The following is a 24,253-nucleotide window of genomic DNA, read 5'->3' as shown; positions in this document are numbered from 1 at the left end:
CCTAACATTGTTTTGTATAATATTAATATATATTTGCACTCATACCAAGCTGGGGAAAACTAGAAAAGGCAGGAATACAATATTCAGTGAAACATTTTTAATTTAAACTATTATTATAGTAAGATAAAATAGATATAGAATAAAAAGGTTATTTAACATTGTACTGTATTTGGACGAGTACCCAGCTGAGAAAACCATACTGAACTCGCCTAGCGGCTCGTCCAATATGGTTTTCTCAGCTGGGTGCTCGTCCAAATATATCTCCGTATTATACAGAACAATGTTAAATAACCTGATAGTATTTCAAAGCTAAACGGGTAGGTTTGCTCTTTATAATGCACACGCATGCACATACTTAAATCTTAAAAAAAAAAATCTTTACGCCTGGCCAACCATTACACACTGCGTTTAAGTAGACTTGTTACTTTAAAAGATTATCGTTTGTGTGTCCCAAAATGGCAGTGCATTAAAATTTACATAAATGGATAGAAAAAGAAAAGACTATAGACAAGATCGTCACGAAGGGGTAAATATAATTAACATAAATTTTAAACTTCTCTTTTTTTCTGATTTACGTTATAAACAAATTCTTTTTTGTTATCGTATTTAGGTTACATTACCTACATTCATGTTAAAGGTTTCTTCATTTATTTTGAAATAAATAGAATTACATACAATTAAAGTTTAAATACGTTCATATGTATATGGGTTGTATCGACAAAATCATCGTCAGTTTGTTTGTTTATTGCATCAGACACTTGACAAAATCAAACATATTAATTTTGTTAAAAACAAAATAACATAAAATTAATGGTTGCACTATTATTTCACAGAGGTTTTAGCGAAGTCAACAAATTGGTAGTAAAATCCCTTGAGGGAACTACTTTTTCATATTTCTAGGTTCAAATACCTACACGCAAATGAACCAACTTGAAGTATTTTGTATCCAGATAAAAATTACATGACTACACTTCATTCCATAATCATAAAGAGTGTAAAGAATATACAAAAAAATTGGAAAAATTAAACAGCATAGAGAAAACTTTGAAAATTAGGCATATACATTTTTCCAGTTTTTTTCTAAATGCTGATATGTCGACATGACACAGCTTATAAAATTTAATTAGTTTCACATTTCCCTTTGGCGAAAATACAATTTTTTCTATACTCAAAGAAAATTTTTAACCATTTGAAAATAAACATTCAAAGTCAAGTTTGTCGTATCTAAATAATTCTGACACAAACAAATTTTGTCAGATCTTGACAAAATAATTGTGCAGTACAAACTCAACAACTATATATATGTACAAAAAGACACACAATTAGTCTGTGTTTTAAACATATAATATTTTTTATATATTTTAACATTTCTAATAATTTACCAAATTAGTCATCTCTAATTGCAAGTTAGGGGTCTTGAGGAAGCTTGAGGAAAATAATATTACTATATTTATTATTATTTTATATATTATTAATAATATATAAAATGATAATATACAAGGTTGCCAACAGGGTACTGAACATACGACGTAAATGTCCCGATCCGGGAGACATTCATTAATACATGACTGGTTTTACTAAGAAAAATTGCGTCGAAGACAGCATAATCATGATAATGTCTGCCATCAGTTCTCAGTACTTTATTCAAATTCTTCGCCCAACTTCTTTTTTTTTGTATATTTTTAGCTAACGCAGTCTTTGAAAAAAGTAATGGGAAATTTTTGAAAACTGTAATAACGAAAATTTAGGCAGAAATTTTACATGAGTCGGGTCGTTTTCTCCGTGTGCACGATAAGCAATGTCAAGTGAGAAGGCCACCCTGATAAAGTCACAAACAATATTTAGGATGAAACATTTGGTGAGATCTACATGTTGCACACATTCAGTTTGAAACAATCATTTGAGCCGCGTCATTAGAAAACCAACATAGTGCATTTGCGACCAGCATGGATCCGGACCAGTCTTGTCAGGATCCATACTATCCTGACCAGACTGCGCGGATGCGTAGTATGGTCTGGATACATGCTAGTCGCAAACGCACTGTCTTGGTTTTCGCATGGCGCGGCTCAATTTTGGTTTATGAACATCACAGATGGTTTGAAACTAAAAAGGTCAGTCAGTAGGCTGAGACAAAAGTTTTATTCAAACAACTTCTATTCAAGTAAGAACCTTTGAACACTAAAATCTACTTTTGTAGTAAGACACTCGTCGCAATAGAAATAAAAAATATAGATATATGAGCCGTGCCATGAGAAAACCAACATAGTGGGTTTGCGACCAGCATGGATCCAGACCAGCCTGCGCATCCGCGCAGTCTGGTCAGGATCCATGCTGTTCGCTTTTAATACCTATTGGAATTGGAGAAACTGTTAGCGAACAGCATGGATCCTGACCAGACTGCGCGGATGCGCAGGCTGGTCTGGATCCTTGCTGGTCGCATACCCACTATGTTGGTTTTCTCATGGCACGGCTCATATATTCAAATAGGCAGGTATGGAAAACAAACACGTAACTTGATCCACGCATTATATGTTATTCAATGTAAATCGACATTTTAAGTAAAAATGCACCGTCATTACTAGGTCGTTAAAGTAGGACACTAATAAAGAATGATTTATTTTATGTACTGCCAGTAGTCCCGGAAATAGTTTTGTTTTCTGTGCTTTAATTATTTACAAAAAAATTAGAAGCAACCTAGAATTATTTCTTTTGCTTTATTGTAGAACTTTAGAGGTATCAACAAAGGGCTGTTTAAAAATTAGCATGTGTAAATCAATTTAATTTGTGCTAAGATTAGTGTTGTATTAAACAGTGAGTTGTACTAACATGAATTTGATTGTACTATCTTTTTATATGGTATAACACATCTCATAATAAAGCAAATCAGTTTTAACACAGACTCGTTTATATCTGAGGACTGACCTTGCACATGAAGTTCATTCTCAAAAATATAAAGCATTCTGTCTGACAATTTGACAGATACCTGAACATACGTGAACGTTGCACGCGCGTTCGCTCTATACTATGCAAGAAGAATATACGACTGCCTTTATTTCTCTCAGTTCATAACTAAACTTACATCATTTAGAATTGGTAATACTGATTTGCTTTATACTGAGGCATATTGTGGCGATTCATATTACTTACACCTATTCACATCATCTACATTTACTGACAGTCTGAAATGTAATTTTCTGTAATCATGTTTTGATGTCTCTTATTTCGTCTCCGTGTGAGCAACGCTACAGACAACTGACACTATTCAAGTTTCCAAAGCTCCGAAATACACTGCGGGCGGTATTTCTCGGTCTTTCCTCCATCGCCGGAAAGAAAGAACTCACTTTAAATTCATACCCATTGCAAGAAAAGTAATACACATCAGACACTCATTTCATTTCATGTTATTTTATAATATTTCTATTCTTCTTTGTTGAATACGTCGGCTTGAAGCAAAAGAATATGAGCCGCGCCATGAAAAACCCAACATAGTGGCTTTGCGACCAGCATGGATCCAGACCAGCCTGCGCATCCGCGCAGTCTGGTCAGGATCTATGCTGTTCGCTAACGGTTGCTCTAAATGCAATAGGCTTTGAAAGCGAACAGCATGGATCCTGACCAGAGTGCGCGGGTGCGCAGGCTTGTCTGGATCCATGCTGGTCGCAAAGCCACTATGTTGGTTTTCTCATGGCGCGGCTCATATATCATCTGGTGTAGGCGCGGAAAGTTATTTCGGTAGTTCGTTCGTTACCGCATACAGTTACATTCAAACCAATATTCCTTACCGAGCCAGAGGACGATGTCAAACTTGATAATGACTGCTTTAATAGAGATACTTTATTATAATACGTGTGGTGGGTTAGGATATCACCTGAGAACTGGTACTAAAATCCTGTTCCACATTCCTTTTTCAATTTCACAGATTTTCTTCTATTGACACAGCAAGATAATTAGAGTTCATTGACTGGTTTCCGCATTGTCAATTTGTTACAAGTTTTCGCGACTTCGCATATAGTTATATGTCTGACATGAATTTTTTAGAGCAGAAAAATGTGAATACTGGTCTTCATCAGTTGAATTTTTTGAGTTCACGCTCCAAATATAAATGTAAAGACAATTCATGTTTTAAGTGTGATAAAATCTGCAGGATCCCACGGGACTGAAGCCCGAACCCGGTAGGGCGAGGATACGTACCCCGATGGACTATGACGAGGGACTCATAAAATGCGTAAAAACCAATAAATGAATTTATTACGCGGAAATGTCTGTGTAGATGTATCAAGTTGACGTCATTTTTTTTTTAAATTATCCGTTTTGGGCCGATGAACGATTTCGATTTGCACGTGAGAAATGGTGTTTTAGCGCGAGAATCTCTCTGTTAACTATCCATCTTACACTACGGAGTACGAGATGACTCTCGTGCTGTAATGATGTATAACAAACTACATCCGTATAGTAGTTTTTGTAGTAATAATTATGTCTAATAACGTAATATGGAATAAAAATCAAATACCTTGATAGCTTCCCTTTGTTTCTTATAACATATTTGTGTATTCAAAACATGTCATTTTACGGGAGAAAAAATAAAGTTTCACTGTAGACAATAAAACAAAACAGGAACTTTTGCGATGTTTTCGTCTTCGTAACGACATTACGTAACGTATAATTTCCTCGCTTTGTTTATAATTATGCTGATGTAAGAGAAATGTGCTTTAAGAATGTTATTTGTTTGTATTTATTTTCACTATTGTTTTTTGAATATGGCATGCAAGAAATTAATTCATTAATTAGTGGTAATTTTATGCAATGACACGCCGTCGAATAATATCAAACGTATTTTTTGCACACCCGACTGTGATTTCTGTTGATTTCCCCGCTTCTGGAAAACTTCATCTTACACACCAGGATGTAAAATGACTCTCGTCGTGCATGAAATAACGTATAACGAACAAAATCTATATTGTACATTTGTGTAGTAATAATTATGTTTTACGTATGGGAAATAAAACAAATATTTTGATAGTGTCTCTTTGTTCCACATAACATATCTTTCGATTTAAGTGCTCTTAGAAAATCATTTGTTTGAATTTATTTTTACAATTATTTGTTGGACATGGCATGCAAAAAAAAAAAAGATTCAATCACTGGTGATAAGTGCAGATGGAAATATCCGGCTAACGGGTAACTGTTTAAGCGGTAACTCGGCACAGCCTCATTACCGCCAAAAACATTTACCATCGTGCCGGATTTTCCTATCTGCACCTACCACCAGTGAAAGAATCTTATAATCCTGTCAAGATTTTGTTTGGGCGGATGAAATGAAATTCCAAGAAAACGCGACAAGATATATTGTTTTGACACCCGTACAAGACTTTTATTAACAACCCACCATAGATGCTCATGATTAGAAAATAGGAGTCCATCATTTCTGTGTCGTTGAATCTAAATGTTAAGAAATTGTTTACTTGTTAATATGTTAGAAGAAAAAAATATTAAAGAGGGAAATCCTATCAGATTTTTGCTTTGACTAGCCGAAAAGCTCCAAGACAGCAGACAAAAAATCTTATGCTTTTTGAAATGCATGATTGTTGACCTATATACGTAATGAATAGGAAGAACGTAATTATGTATAAACTCTCAGTATAATCAAGGGTAATCATAATCTACCGGTTCTATTCAAAATTTGTAATACTCGAGTCTCGAGTTACATTACCTTTACTAACATTATGGAATACAGGGCGTTGTGATATAGTGCGTAAAGAAATTTTGTTCAGTGCAAACACGTGTGAGGTCACTCGCTATTTTGATATATTTACATAGAGTCAATATCAACAAACAGAAAATCAAAATTTGAAGGGACAATATCAAAAACTTATTATTTTTTGGTCAAAAGAACTCACAAATAAATAAATAATGTAGATAATAAATAAAGAAATGAATAAAAAAGTAAATAGAAGTGATTTTTGTATTTTGAGGATCGCAGATTTATAGGTGTACAGATACTTGAGAAATTGCTCGTTCTTTAATTAAGGTAATGGATCCAATTAGCGATTTCCATGCAATTACGAACCCTCCTTCGTATGCGATGTCATCATCCTACGGCTCAGAAAATTACTTTTCATAACAACCGGAAATGACGAAATCGCATACAAAGGATACGAAAACAAACGGAAATTACCGATTGACATAATGAGTCTATAACTTCAATATAATGGCCTGGTCTATCATTCAATTCGGGCAATACCATTTATCATTCGAAGGAGTGCTTGCTTAAAATTTACTGACTGAATAGTGAACAGTGCAGACCATGATCGTCCATGCAGGCTGATCTTGGTCTGCACTGGTCGCAAAGGCAGAATCACTGGCCGCCAGTAGGCTAAAGGTTAGTATGTTTCACTCATCCAGCGAAACGTTATGCCTTTTTTAAGTTATCTGAATTCCAATGGTAAAAATATCGAATAATTCACTCAGTTTATGGTCATGCCCGGATCCAAAAATAGTTGATGGGGAAGGATGGGCGGGGCATCAATTTAGAACAAAGGCGTCACCAGCGAGTCACATACATGAAGTACCAAGAGGGGTTAGGTATAAAGGGTGTCCGCCGATCGTATTAGAGGGAGTGTCAGGCGGCCACCTGGAAATATTTATAATATAGGTATGAAATTGTGGTATCTGGAGTAATTTTTGGTCTTTATTTTAAGAAAATATTCGGGTGAAAATTTTCAACATGATCATTTCCACCAAGTTTGACATGGAATGTATATGACACTGAAAATCATAAAGAGGGTGAAAATAGAAAATTAGATATTGGTAAAATGCAAGAAGAATGTAAATTCTCTGCATTATTTGTAAAGCGTTGCAACAGTTTACCACCTTCTGCACAGTATTGTTTGTTATATATAAGGATATCTTGCAAAAATCTTATGTCAATAAGTTTGTACTACATTCGTTGTACTAGTCACTTTCAGAATACTCACTTTTTATGGGTTTTTGAGAGAAATTATTTTTCGCCTGAAATCCGATGGATAGTCCCTTTGAATTTTTATAGATAAAGTAAGCCTGGATATTCAAAGGATCTTTTAAATAATACCAACCATTCGCTGAGTGATTTATTGAGATTGTACTATGTACACAATAACACATTTCTTCGTCACGTGATGCCGACACGTTAAAGAGAAGCTCCGAAAGACACATCAACTTAGACTAAACTAGTCTGACCCCAAACAAGTCAACAGCACAAAGACACGTGAACATGACACATCAGCTTATACCGAACTAATTTCGCGCCCACCAAGTCAGTCGTACAAAGACACGTGGGTATGACACGTCATCTTAGACTAAACTAGTTCTACCCAACCAAGTCAATAGCACAAAAACACGTGAACATGACACGTCAGCTTAGACTAAACTAGTTTCACCCCACCAAGTCAATAGCACAAAGACACGTGAACATGACACGCCAGCTTATACCTAACTAATTTCACGCCCACCAAGTCAGTCGTACAAAGACAAGTGGATATGACACGTCAGCTTAGACTAAACTAGTTTTACCCAAACAAGTCGATAGAACAAAGACACGTGAACATGTCACGTCAGCTTAGACTAAACTAGTCTCACCCCACCAAGTCAATAGCACAAAGACACGTGAACATGACACGTCAGCTGAGACTAAACTAGTCTCACACCACCAAGTCAATAGCACAAAGACACGCGAACATGACAAGTCAGGTTAGATTAAACTAGTCTCCCCCCAGCATGTCAATAGCACAAAGACACGTGAACATGACACGTCAGCTCAGACTAAACTTGTTTCACCCCAGAAAGTCAATAGCACAAATACACGTGAACGCGACACGTCAGTTTAGACTAAACTAGTTTCACCTCACAAAGTCAGTAGCACAAAGACACGTGAACATGACACGTCAGCTTAGCCTAAACTAGTTTTACGCCTACTAAGTCAATAGCACAAAGGCACGTGAACGCGACACGTCAGTTTAGACTAAACTAGTTTCACCTCACAAAGTCAGTAGCACAAAGACACGTGAACATGACACGTCAGCTTAGCCTAAACTAGTTTTACGCCTACTAAGTCAATAGCACAAAGACACGTGAACACGACACGTCAGCTTAGACTAAACTAGTTTTACGCCTACTAAGTGAATAGCACAAAGACACGTGAACACGACACGTCAGCTTAGACTAAACTAGTTTTACGCCTACTAAGTCAATAGCTCAAAGACACGTGAACACGACACGTCAGCTTAGACTAAACTAGTTTTACGCCTACTAAGTGAATAGCACAAAGACACGTGAACACGATACGTAAGCTTAGACTAAACTAGTTTTACGCTTACTAAGTCAATAGCTCAAAGACACGTGAACACGACACGTCAGCTTAGACTAAACTAGTTTTACGCCTACTAAGTCAATAGCACAAAGACACATGAACATGACAGGTCAGGTAAGACTAAACTAGTTTTAACCTACTAAGTCAATACCACAAAGACACGTGAAAACGACACTTCAGCTTAGACTAAACTAGTTTTACACCTACTAAGTCAATAGCACAAAGGCATGTGAACATGACACGTCAGCTTAGACAAAACTAGTCTCACCTCACAAAGTCAATAGCACAAAGACACGTGAACACGACACGTCAGCTTAGACAAAACTAGTTTTACACCTACTAAGTCAATAGCACAAAGGCATGTGAACATGACACGTCAGCTTAGACAAAACTAGTCTCACCTCACAAAGTCAATAGCACAAAGACACGTGAACACGACACGTCAGCTTAGACTAAACTAGTTTTACGCCTACTAAGTCAATAGCACAAAGACACGTGAACATGACACGTCAGGTTAGACTAAACTAGATTTACGCCTACTAAGTCAATAGCACAAAGACACGTGAACACGACACGTCAGCTTAGACTGAAATAGTTTTACGCCTACTAAGTCGATAGCACAAAGACACGTGGACATGACACGTCAGCTTAGACTAAACTAGTCTCACCTCACAAAGTCAATAGCACAAAGACATGTGAACATGACACATCAGCTTAGACTAAACTAGTTTTACGCCTACTAAGTCAATAGCACAAAGACACGTGAACACGACACGTCAGCTTAGACTAAACTAGCTTTACGCCTACTATGTGAATAGCACAAAGACACGTGAACACGACACGTCAGCTTAGACTAAACTTGTTTTACGCCCTACTAAGTCAATAGCATAAAGACACGTGAACACCAGGTTAGACTAAACTAGTTCTTCGCCTACTAAGTCAATAACACAAAGACACGTGAACATGACACTTCAGCTTAGACTAAAGTAGTCTCACCTCACACAGTCAATAGCACAAAGACACGTAAACATGACGCATCAGCTTAGACTAAATTAGCTTTACGCCTAATAAGTGAATAGCACACAGACACGTGAACACGATACGTCAGCTTAGACTAAACTTGTTTTACGCCTACTAAGTCAATAGCATAAAGACACGTGAACACCAGGTTAGACTAAACTAGTTTTTCGCCTACTAAGTCAATAGCACAAAGACACGTGAACATGACACTTCAGCTTAGACTAAAGTAGTCTCACCTCACACAGTCAATAGCACAAAGACACGTAAACATGACGCGTCAGCTAAGACTAATCTAGCTTTACGCCTACTAAGTGAATAGCACACAGACACGTGAACACGATACGTCAGCTTAGACTAAACTAGTTTTACGCCTACTAAGTCAATAGCATAAAGACACGTGAACACCAGGTTAGACTAAACTAGTTTTTCGCCTACTAAGTCAATAGCACAAAGGCACGTGCATATGTTACTTCAGCTTAGACTAAAGTAGTCTCACCTCACTCAGTCAATAGCACAAAGACACGTAAACACCAGGTTAGACTAAACTAGTTTTTCGCCTACTAAGTCAATAGCACAAAGACACATGAACATGTTACTTCAGCTTAGACTAAAGTAGTCTCACCTCACAAAGTCAATAGCACAAAGACACGTGAACACGACACGTCAGCTTAGACTAAACTAGCTTTAAGCCTACTAAGTGAATAGCACAAAGACACGTGAACACGACACGTCAGCTTAGACTAAACTAGTTTTACGCCTACTAAGTCAATAGCATAAAGACACGTGAACACCATGTTAGACTAAACTAGTTTTTCGCCTACTAAGTCAATAGCACAAAGGCATGTAAACATGACACGTCAGCTTAGACAAAACTAGTCTCACCTCACAAAGTCAATAGCACAAAGACACGTGAACACGACACGTCAGCTTAGACTAAACTAGTTTTACGCCTACTAAGTCAATAGCACAAAGACACGTGAACACGACACGTCAGCTTAGACTGAAATAGTTTTACGCCTACTAAATCGATAGCACAAAGACACGTGGACATGACACGTCAGCTTAGACTAAACTAGTCTCACCTCACAAAGTCAATAGCACAAAGACACGTGAACACGACACGTCAGGTTAGACTAAACTAGTTTTACGCCTACTAAGTCAATAGCACAAAGACACGTGAACACGACACGTCAGCTTAGACTAAACTAGTTTTACGCCTACTAAGTCAATAGCACAAAGACACGTGAACACGACACGTCAGGTTTGACTAAACTAGTTTTACACCTACTAAGTCAATAGCACAAAGACACGTGAACACGACACATCAGCTTAGACTTAACTAGTTTTACGCCTACTAAGTCAATAGCACAAAGACACGTGAACACGACACGTCAGCTTAGACTAAACTAGCTTTACACCTACTATGTGAATAGCACAAAGACACGTGAACACGACACGTCAGCTTAGACTAAACTAGTTTTACGCTCTACTAAGTCAATAGCATAAAGACACGTGAACACCAGATTAGACTAAACTAGTTCTTCGCCTACTAAGTCAATAGCACAGAGACACGTGAACATGACACTTCAGCTTAGACTAAAGTAGTCTCACCTCACACAGTCAATAGCACAAAGACACGTAAACATGACGCGTCAGCTTAGACTAAACATGCTTTACGCCTACTAAGTGAATAGCACACAGACACGTGAACACGATACGTCAGCTTAGACTAAACTAGTTTTACGCCTACTAAGTCAATAGCATAAAGACACGTGAACACCAGGTTAGACTAAACTAGTTTTTCGCCTACTAAGTCAATAGCACAAAGACACGTGAATATGTTACTTCAGCTTAGACTAAAGTAGTCTCACCTCAGAAACTCAATAGCACAAAGACACGTAAACACCAGGTTAGACTAAACTAGTTTTTCGCCTACTAAGTCAATAGCACAAAGACACATGAACATGTTACTTCAGCTTAGACTAAAGTAGTCTCACCTCACAAAGTCAATAGCACAAAGACACGTGAACACGACACGTAAGCTTAGACTAAACTAGCTTTACGCCTACTAAGTGAATAGCACAAAGACACGTGAACACGACACGTCAGCTTAGACTAAACTAGTTTTACGCCTACTAAGTCAATAGCTTAAAGACACGTGAACACCATGTTAGACTGAACTAGTTTTTCGCCTACTAAGTCAATAGCATAAAGACACGTGAACATGACACGTCAGCTTAGACTAAAGTAGTCTCACCTCACAAAGTCAATAGCACAAAGACACGTAAACATGACACGTCAGGTTAGGCTAAACTAGTCTCACCTCACAAAGTCAACAGCACAAAGACACGTGAACATGACACATGACATATATGCATACAGCTAAATACAACGTGTATATATTTTGAAAACTATTACCTACTTGACGAGACCGTTTCATAGATATTTGAAACAATTACTTGTTTCAATTTTATATTTATTTGTGTATGGCTAAGATTATTCAGCACTAAGTCACTGCACATATAAAGGCAAAGATTGTCGCTGCCAAAATGAGAGCATAAATTTGTCACTGCCAGCATAAGGGCATAAAATTATCACTTCCATATACGGGCATAAAATTGTCACTGTCCATATAAGGGCACTACATTGTTACTGTACACATAAGAGCATAAATTTCTCACTGCACATATACAAGGGCATAAATTTGTCTCTACTTGTATAAGGGCTCGAAATTGTCTCAGAACACCAAAGGCATCTGCCCCTGTCTGTATAAGGGCATTAAACTTTTACTGCACATATGAGGGCCCAAATTGTCATTGCACGTATAAAGGCACAACATTGCCACTGTACACATACACTCATAGAGAGAGACTTTGGAAAGTGTGGGTGTTCAAACTATTCAAACTATTGTTGTTACCAAATCTCAAATGTTCTAATGAAATGAAACCGCCCATATTGTTATTCAGATATTTAATAAATTGATTGTATACAGTATTGTTTTATTTTCAGGGTTTTCTTAAAGAAATATTTGAAAATTATAGGTGACCGATTATAAATGTCTATGAGTGTCTGAGGACATGAATTTGTCACTGCCCATATAGGGCCATACATTTGTCAAAGCCAATATTATAGGGGCATTAAAATTGTCACTGCACACATAAGAGCCAAGCATTTTTACTGCCCAAATAAGAAAATAAATTTATCACTACACATGTGAAGTCACAAAATTTTCACTACACATTTAAGAACACTTAATTGTCAATAAATTTTTACTGTACATTAAGTACACAAAATTGTTACTAAAGATGTCACTGCACGTATAAGGCACAAAATTCTTTCTGCACATTTAAGAACACAAAATTATTACTGTATATTAACGGCACAAAATTATCTCTAAAATTGCCACTGCATATTTACGGCACAAAATTATCTCTAAAATTGCCACTGCATATTAACGGCGAAAAACTGTCACTAAAATTGTCACTACACACATTGCGCATTAAAGAAACAAAATTGATACAGATATTGTCAAAGTACATTAAGGACAAATAATTGTCTCTGCACATTTAAGGGCACAACATTGTCACTAAAATTTTCACTGAACACTGAGGACCCAAATTTGTTACTCAAAAATGTTTCCGTGCATTTAAGGACACAAAATTGTCACTAAAATTGTCACTGCACATTCAGGACACATAATTGATATTAAAATTGTCAATGTACATATAATGACACAAAATTGTCCCTGTACATTAAAGCACACAAAACTGTCACTATAATTTTCACTGCAGATTAAGAGCACAAAGTTGTGATAGCATATATAGATGCAAAGACAGATATCAAAACGTCTGTTGCACTTTTTTTCAATCAGGTTATACTTTACTGAACACAAATATAAACGGGTTGGTATAACGGGATATCTCTAGCTGTAAACCTTCAGGGATAAGATATTTGATTTCTTTTAGCGGCCTTTATAAGCTGTTCACCTTCAAAATATAATTGAAGGATACAAACCATTGTTAAATCAACAAAATTTTTATCAAAGTTAAACAACCAATTAAACACATAACGGGAACGTCAATGAAGAAAATGAAAGACTGTATGCCATACCTTTCGAAAAAAAGGAAAAAGACTTATTGAATTAGACTGGCTCCCGTCCCGTGTTTGTTCTTACTTGCAAATATCAGTTTTCTTCATTAAGAGGGAAGAGGGAACTCCAGCAGGTTGTTTCTACATTAGCATTTTTATTGCCACTGGCTCCAAACATAGGGACTGTATGGTTCAGCCATCAGATAAAATTGTGCTATTTTAGAGGCTTAAAATTTTCTAATAAAATGTTTCCTGTATTTATATAAAAAAATAACCATGCAGCCAGGGAGCCAGGCTAGTATTGAATTTATAGTAGTTGATTGGCCGACAGGTGTACGCTAAAATTGTATAGGCTGTTATCTAATTCCCACAATTTTTGACAGAAGCTTAATATAAGCTTTAATTTGGCGGTAAACAGTCTGCTAAGTTCAAAATGAATGGTCATATGCAGCTTGTATTGTTTTCATATGTTTTACATTTTATAAATGCATGTGAAGGAGGCTAGAACAAATAACATTTCTTCAAAATACAAAATATTTCAACATCTTGAAGTATATCCGCATCTCAAGTTACAGCATCTTTTGTGGTTTGAACGTTTTGTTAAATATCATATCGTGATACTTAAGGTACTTAATACTAAAGAACGTACAATTCGTGTTTTAGTTTAAATTTTTGCCTGTTTACTTAAGGGGTATATTACAAAAGAGAAAAGGAGGGGTTATCGCAAAGAGTTAAAATTGCTTCTAAGTTTTATGAAACAAATATCATGATCAGAAATCTGACTAGCGGGCAAAGTATACATTTTCGTGCAACCGTATGACGCGATCGTACTTATATTCTTCTTGATATAATTTCATAATGTCATTAAAGTCATTGTTCGCTATTCGGTAAGTAAATTTTCAGTGAACACCCTTCGAATAATAAATGGTATAGCCGAAATTGAATGATGAACCAGTCTATTTTTTTATTTATCGGGGTAAAGGTTAAAGAATTCTAATGAGGAACATCCGGCTACAATATCAAGCTATTTTACAGTAGGTCTTCTTCACGATCTTAAGTTGTCCGGCTTCTGAATTCTTTCGGTAACTATAGAAACTGTTCTAAATCTAAATATTACAATTTATTCTTTTCGCTTCATCTTCAAAATATGCTGTTATTCATCATCAACGATTCGTTTTATAACCTCGCTGAAAATAATGTTTTGTTTGTTTACGATGTTTTATTTTAATTTCTTATATGAGCCACGCCATGAGAAAACCAAAATAGTGGGTTTGCGACCAGCATGGATCCAGACCTGCCTGCGCATCCGCGCAGTCTGGTCAGGATCCATGCTGTTCGCTAACAGTTTCTCAATTGTATTAGACTTTGACAGCAAACAGCATGGATCCTGACCACCAGACTGCGCGGATGCGCAGGCTGATCTGGATCCATGCTGGTCGCAAACCCACTATGTTGGTTTTCTCATGGCGCGGCTCATATTATATTTAGTAAGAGGCAAGAGATGACGGTACCATCAGTATAGTTGATACGATTTTTAATGACTTCGTCTCACCTGCGCCACGGCTGTATAGAAAATAGTGTCTAGATTTACATTCGTGTCTAAAATGACACCTGATCTTTTAGTTGAATTGGTTTAAAGTGTCAATCACATTTAATCAACATTAAGTACATTTTTTTTAGTTTAATTTTTCCTGTTTACTTAAGGTATATTCAAAAGAGAAAAGAGGGGTATCGAAAGAGTTAAATTGCTCTAAGTTTTATGAACAATAGTCATGATCAGAAATCTGATAGGATATAATTTTCGTGCAACTATAGCATCGTACTTATATTCTTCTTGATATAATTATAATGTCATAAAGTCATTGTTCGCTATTCGGTAAGTAAATTTTCAGTGAACACTTCGAATAATAATGGTATAGCCGAATTGATATGAACAGTCTATTTTTGATTTATCGGGTAAAGTTAAAGAATTCTAATGGGAAAAATCGAACAAATCAAGTATTTTAAGTAGGTCTTCTTCACGATCTTAAGTTTCCGCTCTAAATTCTTCGGTAACTATAGAAACGTCCAAATCTAAATATTACAATTTTTCATTCGCTTCTCTTCAAAATGCTGTATTTCCACGATTCGTTTTAAAACCTCGTGAAATAATGTTTGTTGTTACATGTTTTATTTTAATTTCTTATATGAGCACGCATGAGAAAACCAAATATGGGTTTGACATCATGGATCCAGACCTCTGCGCATCCGGCATTGGTCAGATCATGCTTTTCGCTAACTTTCTCAATTGTATACTTTGACACAAACAGCATGACTCTGACCACCAGACTGCGCGAAGCGCAGGCTGGTTGATCATGCCTGTGCAAACCCACTATGTTGGTTTCTCATGGCGGGCTCTATATTGTAAGAGGCAAGAATGACGTTAGTAAAGTATAGTTGATACATTTTAATGACTTGTCTCACTGCCACGGCGTATAGAAATATGCTGATTTACATTCGTGTCTAAAATGACACCTGATGTTTTAGTTCAATTGGTTTAAAAGATCGAATGGATGTAAATATCATGTAATTATAGTACCGCTGCGTTTGATATTGACATATGTCTGCACTAGAAAGAGGTCACTTGGGCCTTTTCGTGAGCAAAATGAAGTATTACGGAGACCGAAATAGTTTATTTGAAATTAATACAATAATCGAGAAAATTTAGTAGATTCACTATATTGCCAAGACGTACGTCATACAATAACAAGTCTCTTGCAAATCTCTCCTTTTTTCTCCTTTTTCTGGCTGTTTTCATGATATTTTCGTGAATTCTTTTTGTATTATTTTCGCGAAAACTAAAAGATTTCGCGAAAAGTCGTCAGCAGTAGTAGACTCTATTTTGACATGATGACTAGAATACATTGTCGCTACAATCTCAGTAAATAAAGAAAAGACTATTCTACTTTTATTTTTCCCGAAAATTTAGATAATTTCATAAAAGTTGTATAGTTATCGTATGCAGATATATGCTTACATACAAAACAGTTTCTGCCTGCGTTATTCAATCTATATATGTTTGGTAATTGTAGTTCGGGGACCACGATCCATACCAAAGAGGTTACTATGGAAGAGATCCATACCAAGGTGGTTACTATGACAACGGATCCTATGTCCGTGACGTCTTCTGGCAAGGTGCTGGAATCAGATATCCATCTACTTACAGAGCTCCTTATATCAAAGATGGCGTATTTGGTGAATTTAGGTAAAAAAGACAATTTATTTGTTAGGTTTAAAGTCGCACTGACACAATTATTGGTCATATGGCGACTTTCCAGCTTTGACGGTTGAGGAAGACCCCCCCCCCCCCCCCCCCCACCCCCCACACACCACAACCAGGTGCCCCTCGGTGCATTATTCTATCACTAGCGGGCACCTGGGTAGAACCACCAACCTTCCGTAAGCCGCTGGATGGCTTCCTCACATGAAGAATTCAACGCCATGAGTGAGACTCGAACCCATGTCGATGAGGGGAAAGTGGTTAGCAGCCAGTGACCTTAACCACTCGGCCACAAATGCACCTTAAAATGAAAAAAAAAGTAAAAGAAAAGACAAATAAAAGATAAAAAAACTCACAAGAATAATATCTTGTCATTTCCTAAGTTACCTTAAAGATGTACGATCTTTTTTTTCTACAATTAATAATTTCTTCATACTCTGTGAGCTCGAAGAACGTTAGTTTTTAAGACAACAAGAGCAGAAAAAGCATAGGTACTCGCTTCTATGTCATAAACCATTTCTCACCCACTGTTTCAGGATATGAAGGAAGATTATGACTATTTATATTTGAACCTTTTGTGAATAGACCATCGTAGACTTACATTTAATTTTGTAGGGATCAGACTTAATGGTAAGACGGTAGTTATTAGCCGTATGTGCCTACGTGATCAACTTGCCTAGACAACGCCTTTTTGATGCCATATATAAGCCTTATTGTTGCTTGATTGTTAAAAGACATGTCTTCGGATGATCGTAAGCTACATTATTATTGAGCCGCGCCATGAGAAAACCAAAATATTGCGATTGCGACCAGCATGGATCAAGATTAGGTTGCGCATCCGCACAGTCTGATCAGGATTCATGGTGTTCGCTAACCGTTTCCCTAGCTGCAATATGAAAGCGAACAACATGGATCCTGACCAGAGTGCGCGGATTCGCAGGCTGGTCTGGATCCATGCTGGTCGCAAACGCACTATTTTGGTTTTCTCATGGTGCAGCCCAGTTATGCTTCTAAGCTTGTGTCAATGCAGATGGGTAAAACGAAAGTGCAAGTAGTTATTTCCTGATGTCTACCTATGCAATGTTTTTGTTTTCATCAAGTGTTTCAGTCATGGGACCATGGTTTCATTGCATCATAACCCCATATTTTGTGGTATATTTGATTCCCTAAAGAGAGACCTTCTGCAAAAGGGTAGTCAAGCAAAAAGTAAAAGGATGGTAATGCTGATAAAAACATGTTATACATTGATAATTTTATGACCTAGAAAATAGTAGCGTAGACATTCTATACCTCCTAACGTAATACGTTATCGACGGCCATATTTAATTTGGCAGCCATTTTGATACTGAGGTATTCTTCCCCTGGTGTTACTAAAGTTAACGAAGAATACCTGTCTCTTTTTGTAGACTACCTATCTAAGGTTTGTAAGAGTATGTTATATTACTGCGTGTTAACAATGTGCACACATATCATATTTCTTAAAACATGGCAATTATCTGATACTTATGGGGCATATATAAAGTGACAATTGTTTTGTCTGCAATTGTAAAGCATCTTATTTCAATTTCACCACAACATTAATTTCTGTATACTGATATTATGGACCTTATATTTGGAAATATGATACGGTTTTCAAAACAGTAGCTCGATCTGGGATTCTGTTGTTTTGATATCGGACGATGTCTTCAATGTCTGTCGATGTTAAAATATAAGTGAAGTTTTTATGTGCACTATTTATAGATATGTGTCAGGTCATGCAAATTAAATGATAGTAGTCCGGCAACATACAAAACAAAGTACAATTTGATTTTTTTTCTGTCTGCTCATATTTACTTGTAAGATATAACCTCCACTTTTGATAAAATTTATATAGGTATATAATAAAAATAATTGTTTTATAGTATCAAAGTAACCATGATTTTAACATGTTTTTGTGTATAACAGTATTGTATGTTCGGTTTAAAAGTACACACCTAATTTAACATAAACACGTATAGTGTAAATGTATACTACCACTAAAACCACTGGAAGTATCTTTAAAAAATGACAGTTATGTCCCAGTTATAGAGTCATGTTTTGGCCGCCACGTATATACGTTTGGAAACGTGTTTACAGCGTGAGCCAACGTAGAACAACTTAACAGCAACGTGGCGTGAACGTAGTACAACATAGTATAACATAGCAAACAACTGGATCGCTCACCTGAGTAATATGAGCCACATGTTTCAAATGTCAAATTGATGCTAAAATATTAAGAAGTAGGTCACATTCGCGGTCACTGAAAGTCAGTTTTAAGATCGGTGTGCAAAACTGTACATGACATCCAAATTTCAAGGCTGTATCTTAAACAAGATTTTCTTTTGATCTGGCCTATTGACCTAGTTTTTGACCACACATGACCCAGTATCTAACTTGGCCTAGAGATCATCAAGACTAACATTCTGACCAAGTTTCATAAAGATTGGATCACAACTGTGACCTTGTGTTAACAAGCGTTTCCTTTGATTTGAACAGGTGACCTAGTTTCTGACCCCAGATGACCCAAATTTGAAATTGACCCACAGATCATCAATATAAACATTGTGAACAATTCTCATGAGTTTCAAACACAATCTGTAGTCTCTAGAGTGTTTACAAGATTTACCTTTGATCTAGCCTACCGACCTATTTTTTTACGCCGCATAACCCAGTTTCAAAGTTGACCTAGAGACAATCTATACAAATATTCTGACTATACTATTTTTCATAAAGGTTGGATTACATATGTGGCCTCTAGAGTGTTAACAAGCTGTTGATTTGATTTGACTTGGTGACCTAGTTTTTGATCACGCATAACCCAGATTCAAATTTGACCTAGAGGTCATCATGACAAACATTCTGACCATTTCTTATGAGTTTTAAACTTCAGCTGTGGACTTAAATAGAGTGGTAACAAGATTTTCCTTGGATCTACTAACCTAGAAACCGAGTTTCTAAATTAACCTAAAGATCATCAAGACAAACATTCTGTAGCCTCCTCTAGACTGTTAACAAGCTTCTCCTTTGATTTGACCAGGTGACCCAGTTTTTGACCCCACATAATCCAAATATGGAACTGACCTTAAACTTAATATGTAGACTCTATAGTGTTTACAAGATTTACCTTTGATCTAGCCTACTGACTTAGTTTTTGACCCCAGATAATCCAGTTTCAAAATTGGCCTTGAGATCACCTATACAAATTTTCTGACCTTGTTTCATAAAGATGGGACTACAACTGTGGCCTCTAGAATGTGAACAAGCTGTTCGTTTTATTTGACCTGGTGACCTAGGTTTTGATCCCGCATGACCCATTTTCAAACTTGACCTACATGTCATCGAAACAAACATTCAGACCAATTGTTCAAACTTCAACTGTGGACTCTAGAGTGTTAACAAGAGTTTCCTTTGATATAGCCTACTGACCTAGATTTTAAATCCGCATGACTCAGTTTCTAAGTTAACCAAGATATCATCAATACAAACATTCTGATCAAGTTTCATAAAGATTGGTTCACAACTGTGGACTCTAGATTGTTAACAAGCTTTTCCTTTGATTTGAGCAGGTGACCTAGTTTTTGACCTAACATAGTCCAAATAGAGATAATCTATACAAACATTCTATGCAATTCTCATGAGTTTCAAACTTAATCTTTAGACTGTAGAGTGTTTACAAGTTTTTCCTTTGATCAAGCCAACTGACCTAGTTTTTGATCCCACATGACCCAGTTTCAAACTTAGCCTAGAGATCATCTATACAAACATTCTGACTAAGTTTCATAAAGATTAGATTACAACTGTGGCTTCTAGAGTGTTAACAAATTTTTCCTTTGATTTGAACTTGTGACCTAGTTTTTGACCCCGCACAATCCATATTCAAACATGACCTAGAGCATCCTTATGGTGGCAGTATATGCACTTATAACTATTCGTAGGGCCTTACTTACATCGATTCTAACCTATTAAGTAGTGTTTTACAAGCCAAAACATATGCTGTACTACTATAATAATCAATATCCACAATAAATCACACTTTTATATGGAATGGGATAAAAAGTAAACGATTGAATTCGTATATGTCACATCTATTTACACATCTGTAGTTTTCTCATTAAGCTCGTGCGCATATACGTTCTCGGATCTATGTGCCAGGTCAAAGATAAACTGTAAGGGAAGATTTCCCGGAAGCACAGAGCAACAGGAGAATGTCGAAATAGCGCATGGAGAATACTTGATTTTGGCGGCTGTCATTGCGAGTCGCGATCCGGACTGTAAAGCATTATATGACACTGTTAAGAACTAATGAATGGTTCTTCTGAGGCACTTGCCCGTAAATAAAATAAATGCCGAGAGAGGCTCCCTATATAGGCTTTCAAGCTGTTTTGCTCACTTTACATCTGACCTGAGATTCAGCTGCTCTATCAGAAACTTCTGTCAGAGAAATCTTTAGCGAACATGGATCCTGACCAGACTGCGCTGGGCATGTTGGTTTTCTCATGGTGCGACTCAAGTATTCTTTTTTCATTTTGCTTCATCTTCCGTTTATTTTCTAGTGTTTGCGATGATATGAGATTCCTTGTCTTCATTTATTTTAGTTTTGATCTTATGATTACGTAATTGATTATTTCTATTTTCAGAAGTTCGGACGCGAGCACAGACAGCAATTCCAGAACACCACTGAGGCAGAGGAAGTATGTGCTCATAGCCGTTATCATCACAGCGGTACTAGTTGTTGCAGCTATTGTTGGAGCTATAATGGCAGCAACCTTGACCTCAGGATCAGGTTAGTGAGCATGTCTGTAAGAAATGTAATTTTAGAAAGAATGCAGTTTATAGGAACACGTGTACAATGAGGACGGCATAATGCCATGTACATCGTCTTTTTATTGTTTATCTTAATAGTTCTCCAGCCTTTTCATCCATTATTGCCGCTATGCAAGCACGATCGTGGCGTTGAAAATTAAGTGCCAAAGGTGTCGAATTCTGGCGACAATTTTCTGCACAAAAATATCTTGTTAAACAAAGGTATGTTTGGTGAATATTTGATGTATCCGTACATAGTGTTAATTCAGATATATATGCGCGCACCATTTAAGTGATCTTAAACGTTATCAGTTGCTTAGAAAGAAGTATAAACTAGATGTGATTTTATGTTCCTACATTTCACACCTAGACAGAAAAATTCGTTGAAAGCTAAAAGCGGCTTCATTCCCGATTGGATTTTAAAATATTTACGTTTTAAAAATTGAGTATTAAGGTAGATGGAAGTTAAGTGGCTAGTGCATTGTTAAACATCTGAAATTGGTCCTTTTCATATTTCAGAGAGTGCTGCTCCACCTAGAACTGTTGAAAAGATTGGTAAGTACACTTCAGTTTCAAGTAGACAGCACAAAACAGTATTTATATACATTCTGAAAATGAATAGTTATTTTGAATATTACGATTAATTTCATGACAAAAAGATGGATCGCCACGCAAAATATATTAGTAAACTGTATTCCATATTTCTATGTCCTCGCAATGATGGAGGCATATAGTGCTGCTGCTGCCCGTACATCCGTCCGACCGTACATCCGTCCGTATATCCTATTGTTCAAATCCTCCCGCACATTGAGCCTGATTTGCTTCAGACTTTCACACATGAACAAGCTTAATGTTCATATAACCGTGAAAAAGGGAATTTTTGTTGTGACTGTTTTTACGGCAGTTATTGCCCTTTGATAATTTTGCTGTATAGAATGTAGAGAAAAATCTTGAGTTTTAATACTCCTCAAACGCTTTTGAAAGGATATGGTTGAAACTTTCACAGACGAAAGACCTTGATGTGAAGATGAATATAAATAATGGACTTTTTTCGGTGGCTATTTTTCCTAGAATTATTTCATAAAATAAGCCATAGTAAAAATATTTGATTTGTTCAACTCCTCATACACGTTTTGAAGTAATGGATTCAAAGTTGCTCAGATGCCCAACCTTATCTTAATACAATTTGCTTCAAACTTTTAGTCTAATACATTTCATATGAAGGTCTACACTAAAATCTTTGCTTATTAAAGAATGCTACAGTATGCACTATGGACACAGTTCTATTTTTCTTTTATTTAAGTGGAGAAAGCAGTTCAAGGCGAAGTGAAAATGAGCTCCAAGAACTGGACTGATGCTTATAATGACAAGAACTCAACAGAATACAATACAACCGCTACCGAGTTCATTCAGATGGTAATTTGAGCTGCACCACGAGAAAACCAACATAGTGTGTTTGCGATCAGCATGGATCCAGACCAGCCTGCACATCCACACAGTCTGGTCAGGCTTAATGTTGTTTGCTTTCAAAGCCTATTGCAATTAGAGAAACCGTTAGCGGATGCGCAGGATGGTCTGGATCCGTGCTGGTCGCAAACGCACTGTGTTGGTTTTCTCGTAATGCGGCTCAAATATTGTCTCACATTCTGCTGAGATGCATACCATATTAAGGAATAGCAAAGTCTTATATAATATCATAATGATATACATGCATAAGTAAAGTTTATAGAAATACTTACATACTTCGCAAAATCACGCCTTTGAAAATGCCGAAAAGGATTAAGGATAACAAATCAGTGAGTACGTAAAGTTGAGAAAATGTCTCTAAAATTCGTACTTTGTTGAAAATATATTTTAACAATAATTTCAGATGGATCAAAAACTCCAAAATAGTGAAAATAGTGAAATGTCTGCAACGTACAGTCGAACAGTTGTGGAAGAGATACGGTAAGTACACATATGTGTGAGAGTTGCGGCGAGTGTCGGGGAGTTTAAATTTCTGCGAGACCAGGCGGCCCGAGGGAGGATGGGAGTTCATAACGTGACTGGCACTCATTGATAAAGTCCCAACAGAATTAGTTCATCTAAGAGTCGCCCAATAGGCAACTTGTGGCGTCTATTGTTAGATATAGATGCAAGCAATCTTACATTTGTTGTTCCCCGGTCAATAGATGAGATAATGTATCTTGATGCAAGTCGCAGCAGTAACAAGTAGCTTTTAAATATAGTTGCTGAGATATGCCAAGACTGCTATAGACTACTTCTAGTATCTGTGATATTAGACCCCTGTCTTGGTAATAAGGGAGCAAAATGATACCGCAAACATAGTCAGATTGGACTGTTCATGTAAATGTTTCATAAAAAAAAATGAAAAAGAGCGTTGAAATAACTTCATTCATTATTCCTCTGCTTTCCTTTTTTCACTAGAATAAAACTTATTTTTTTTCTATCAAAGAGAAGGGAGTGTGTTTATTATATTCGTAATGATCTTCCAACGACCTATAATGGTTCTTGAGGAAAGTGGAAGCTCTACCGCGACAACAGGAACTCCAAGTGGTGGTGAAGGGGCTGATCTGGGACCAAACATTGACTTTGATGTAGACGTGAATTCTATCATGGAAATTATCGAGGAAATTCCTGAACTGTCTGCTCCCGTAGTTTCAGGTAACATCAGTGAATTTCCATAAAGACAGATACATTACTTTGCTGAAGAAAAATAG

At 36.7% G+C, this 24,253-nt stretch overlaps 1 protein-coding gene across 5 annotated transcripts in view; it reads left to right on the top strand.

The window, feature by feature from the left end:
* The first annotated feature begins 370 nt into the window (after positions 1-370).
* The window catches only part of LOC123549404 (uncharacterized), a 212,635-nt gene continuing 188,752 nt past the window's right edge, over positions 371-24,253 (top strand). For all 5 annotated transcript variants that reach the window (XM_053545411.1, XM_053545410.1, XM_053545408.1 and 2 more), the window contains exons 1-7: positions 371-526; positions 16,525-16,697; positions 21,368-21,513; positions 22,053-22,088; positions 22,837-22,949; positions 23,404-23,480; positions 23,989-24,197. In XM_053545411.1, coding sequence (XP_053401386.1) covers positions 482-526; positions 16,525-16,697; positions 21,368-21,513; positions 22,053-22,088; positions 22,837-22,949; positions 23,404-23,480; positions 23,989-24,197 — 799 coding nt within the window. In that variant the 5' untranslated portion in view covers positions 371-481. The remainder of the gene's footprint in view (positions 527-16,524; positions 16,698-21,367; positions 21,514-22,052; positions 22,089-22,836; positions 22,950-23,403; positions 23,481-23,988; positions 24,198-24,253) is intronic.

This window comes from Mercenaria mercenaria, chromosome 6, assembly GCF_021730395.1.
Source record: "Mercenaria mercenaria strain notata chromosome 6, MADL_Memer_1, whole genome shotgun sequence".
NCBI lineage: Eukaryota > Metazoa > Mollusca > Bivalvia > Venerida > Veneridae > Mercenaria > Mercenaria mercenaria.
This window is presented reverse-complemented; position numbering and strand designations above follow the sequence as displayed.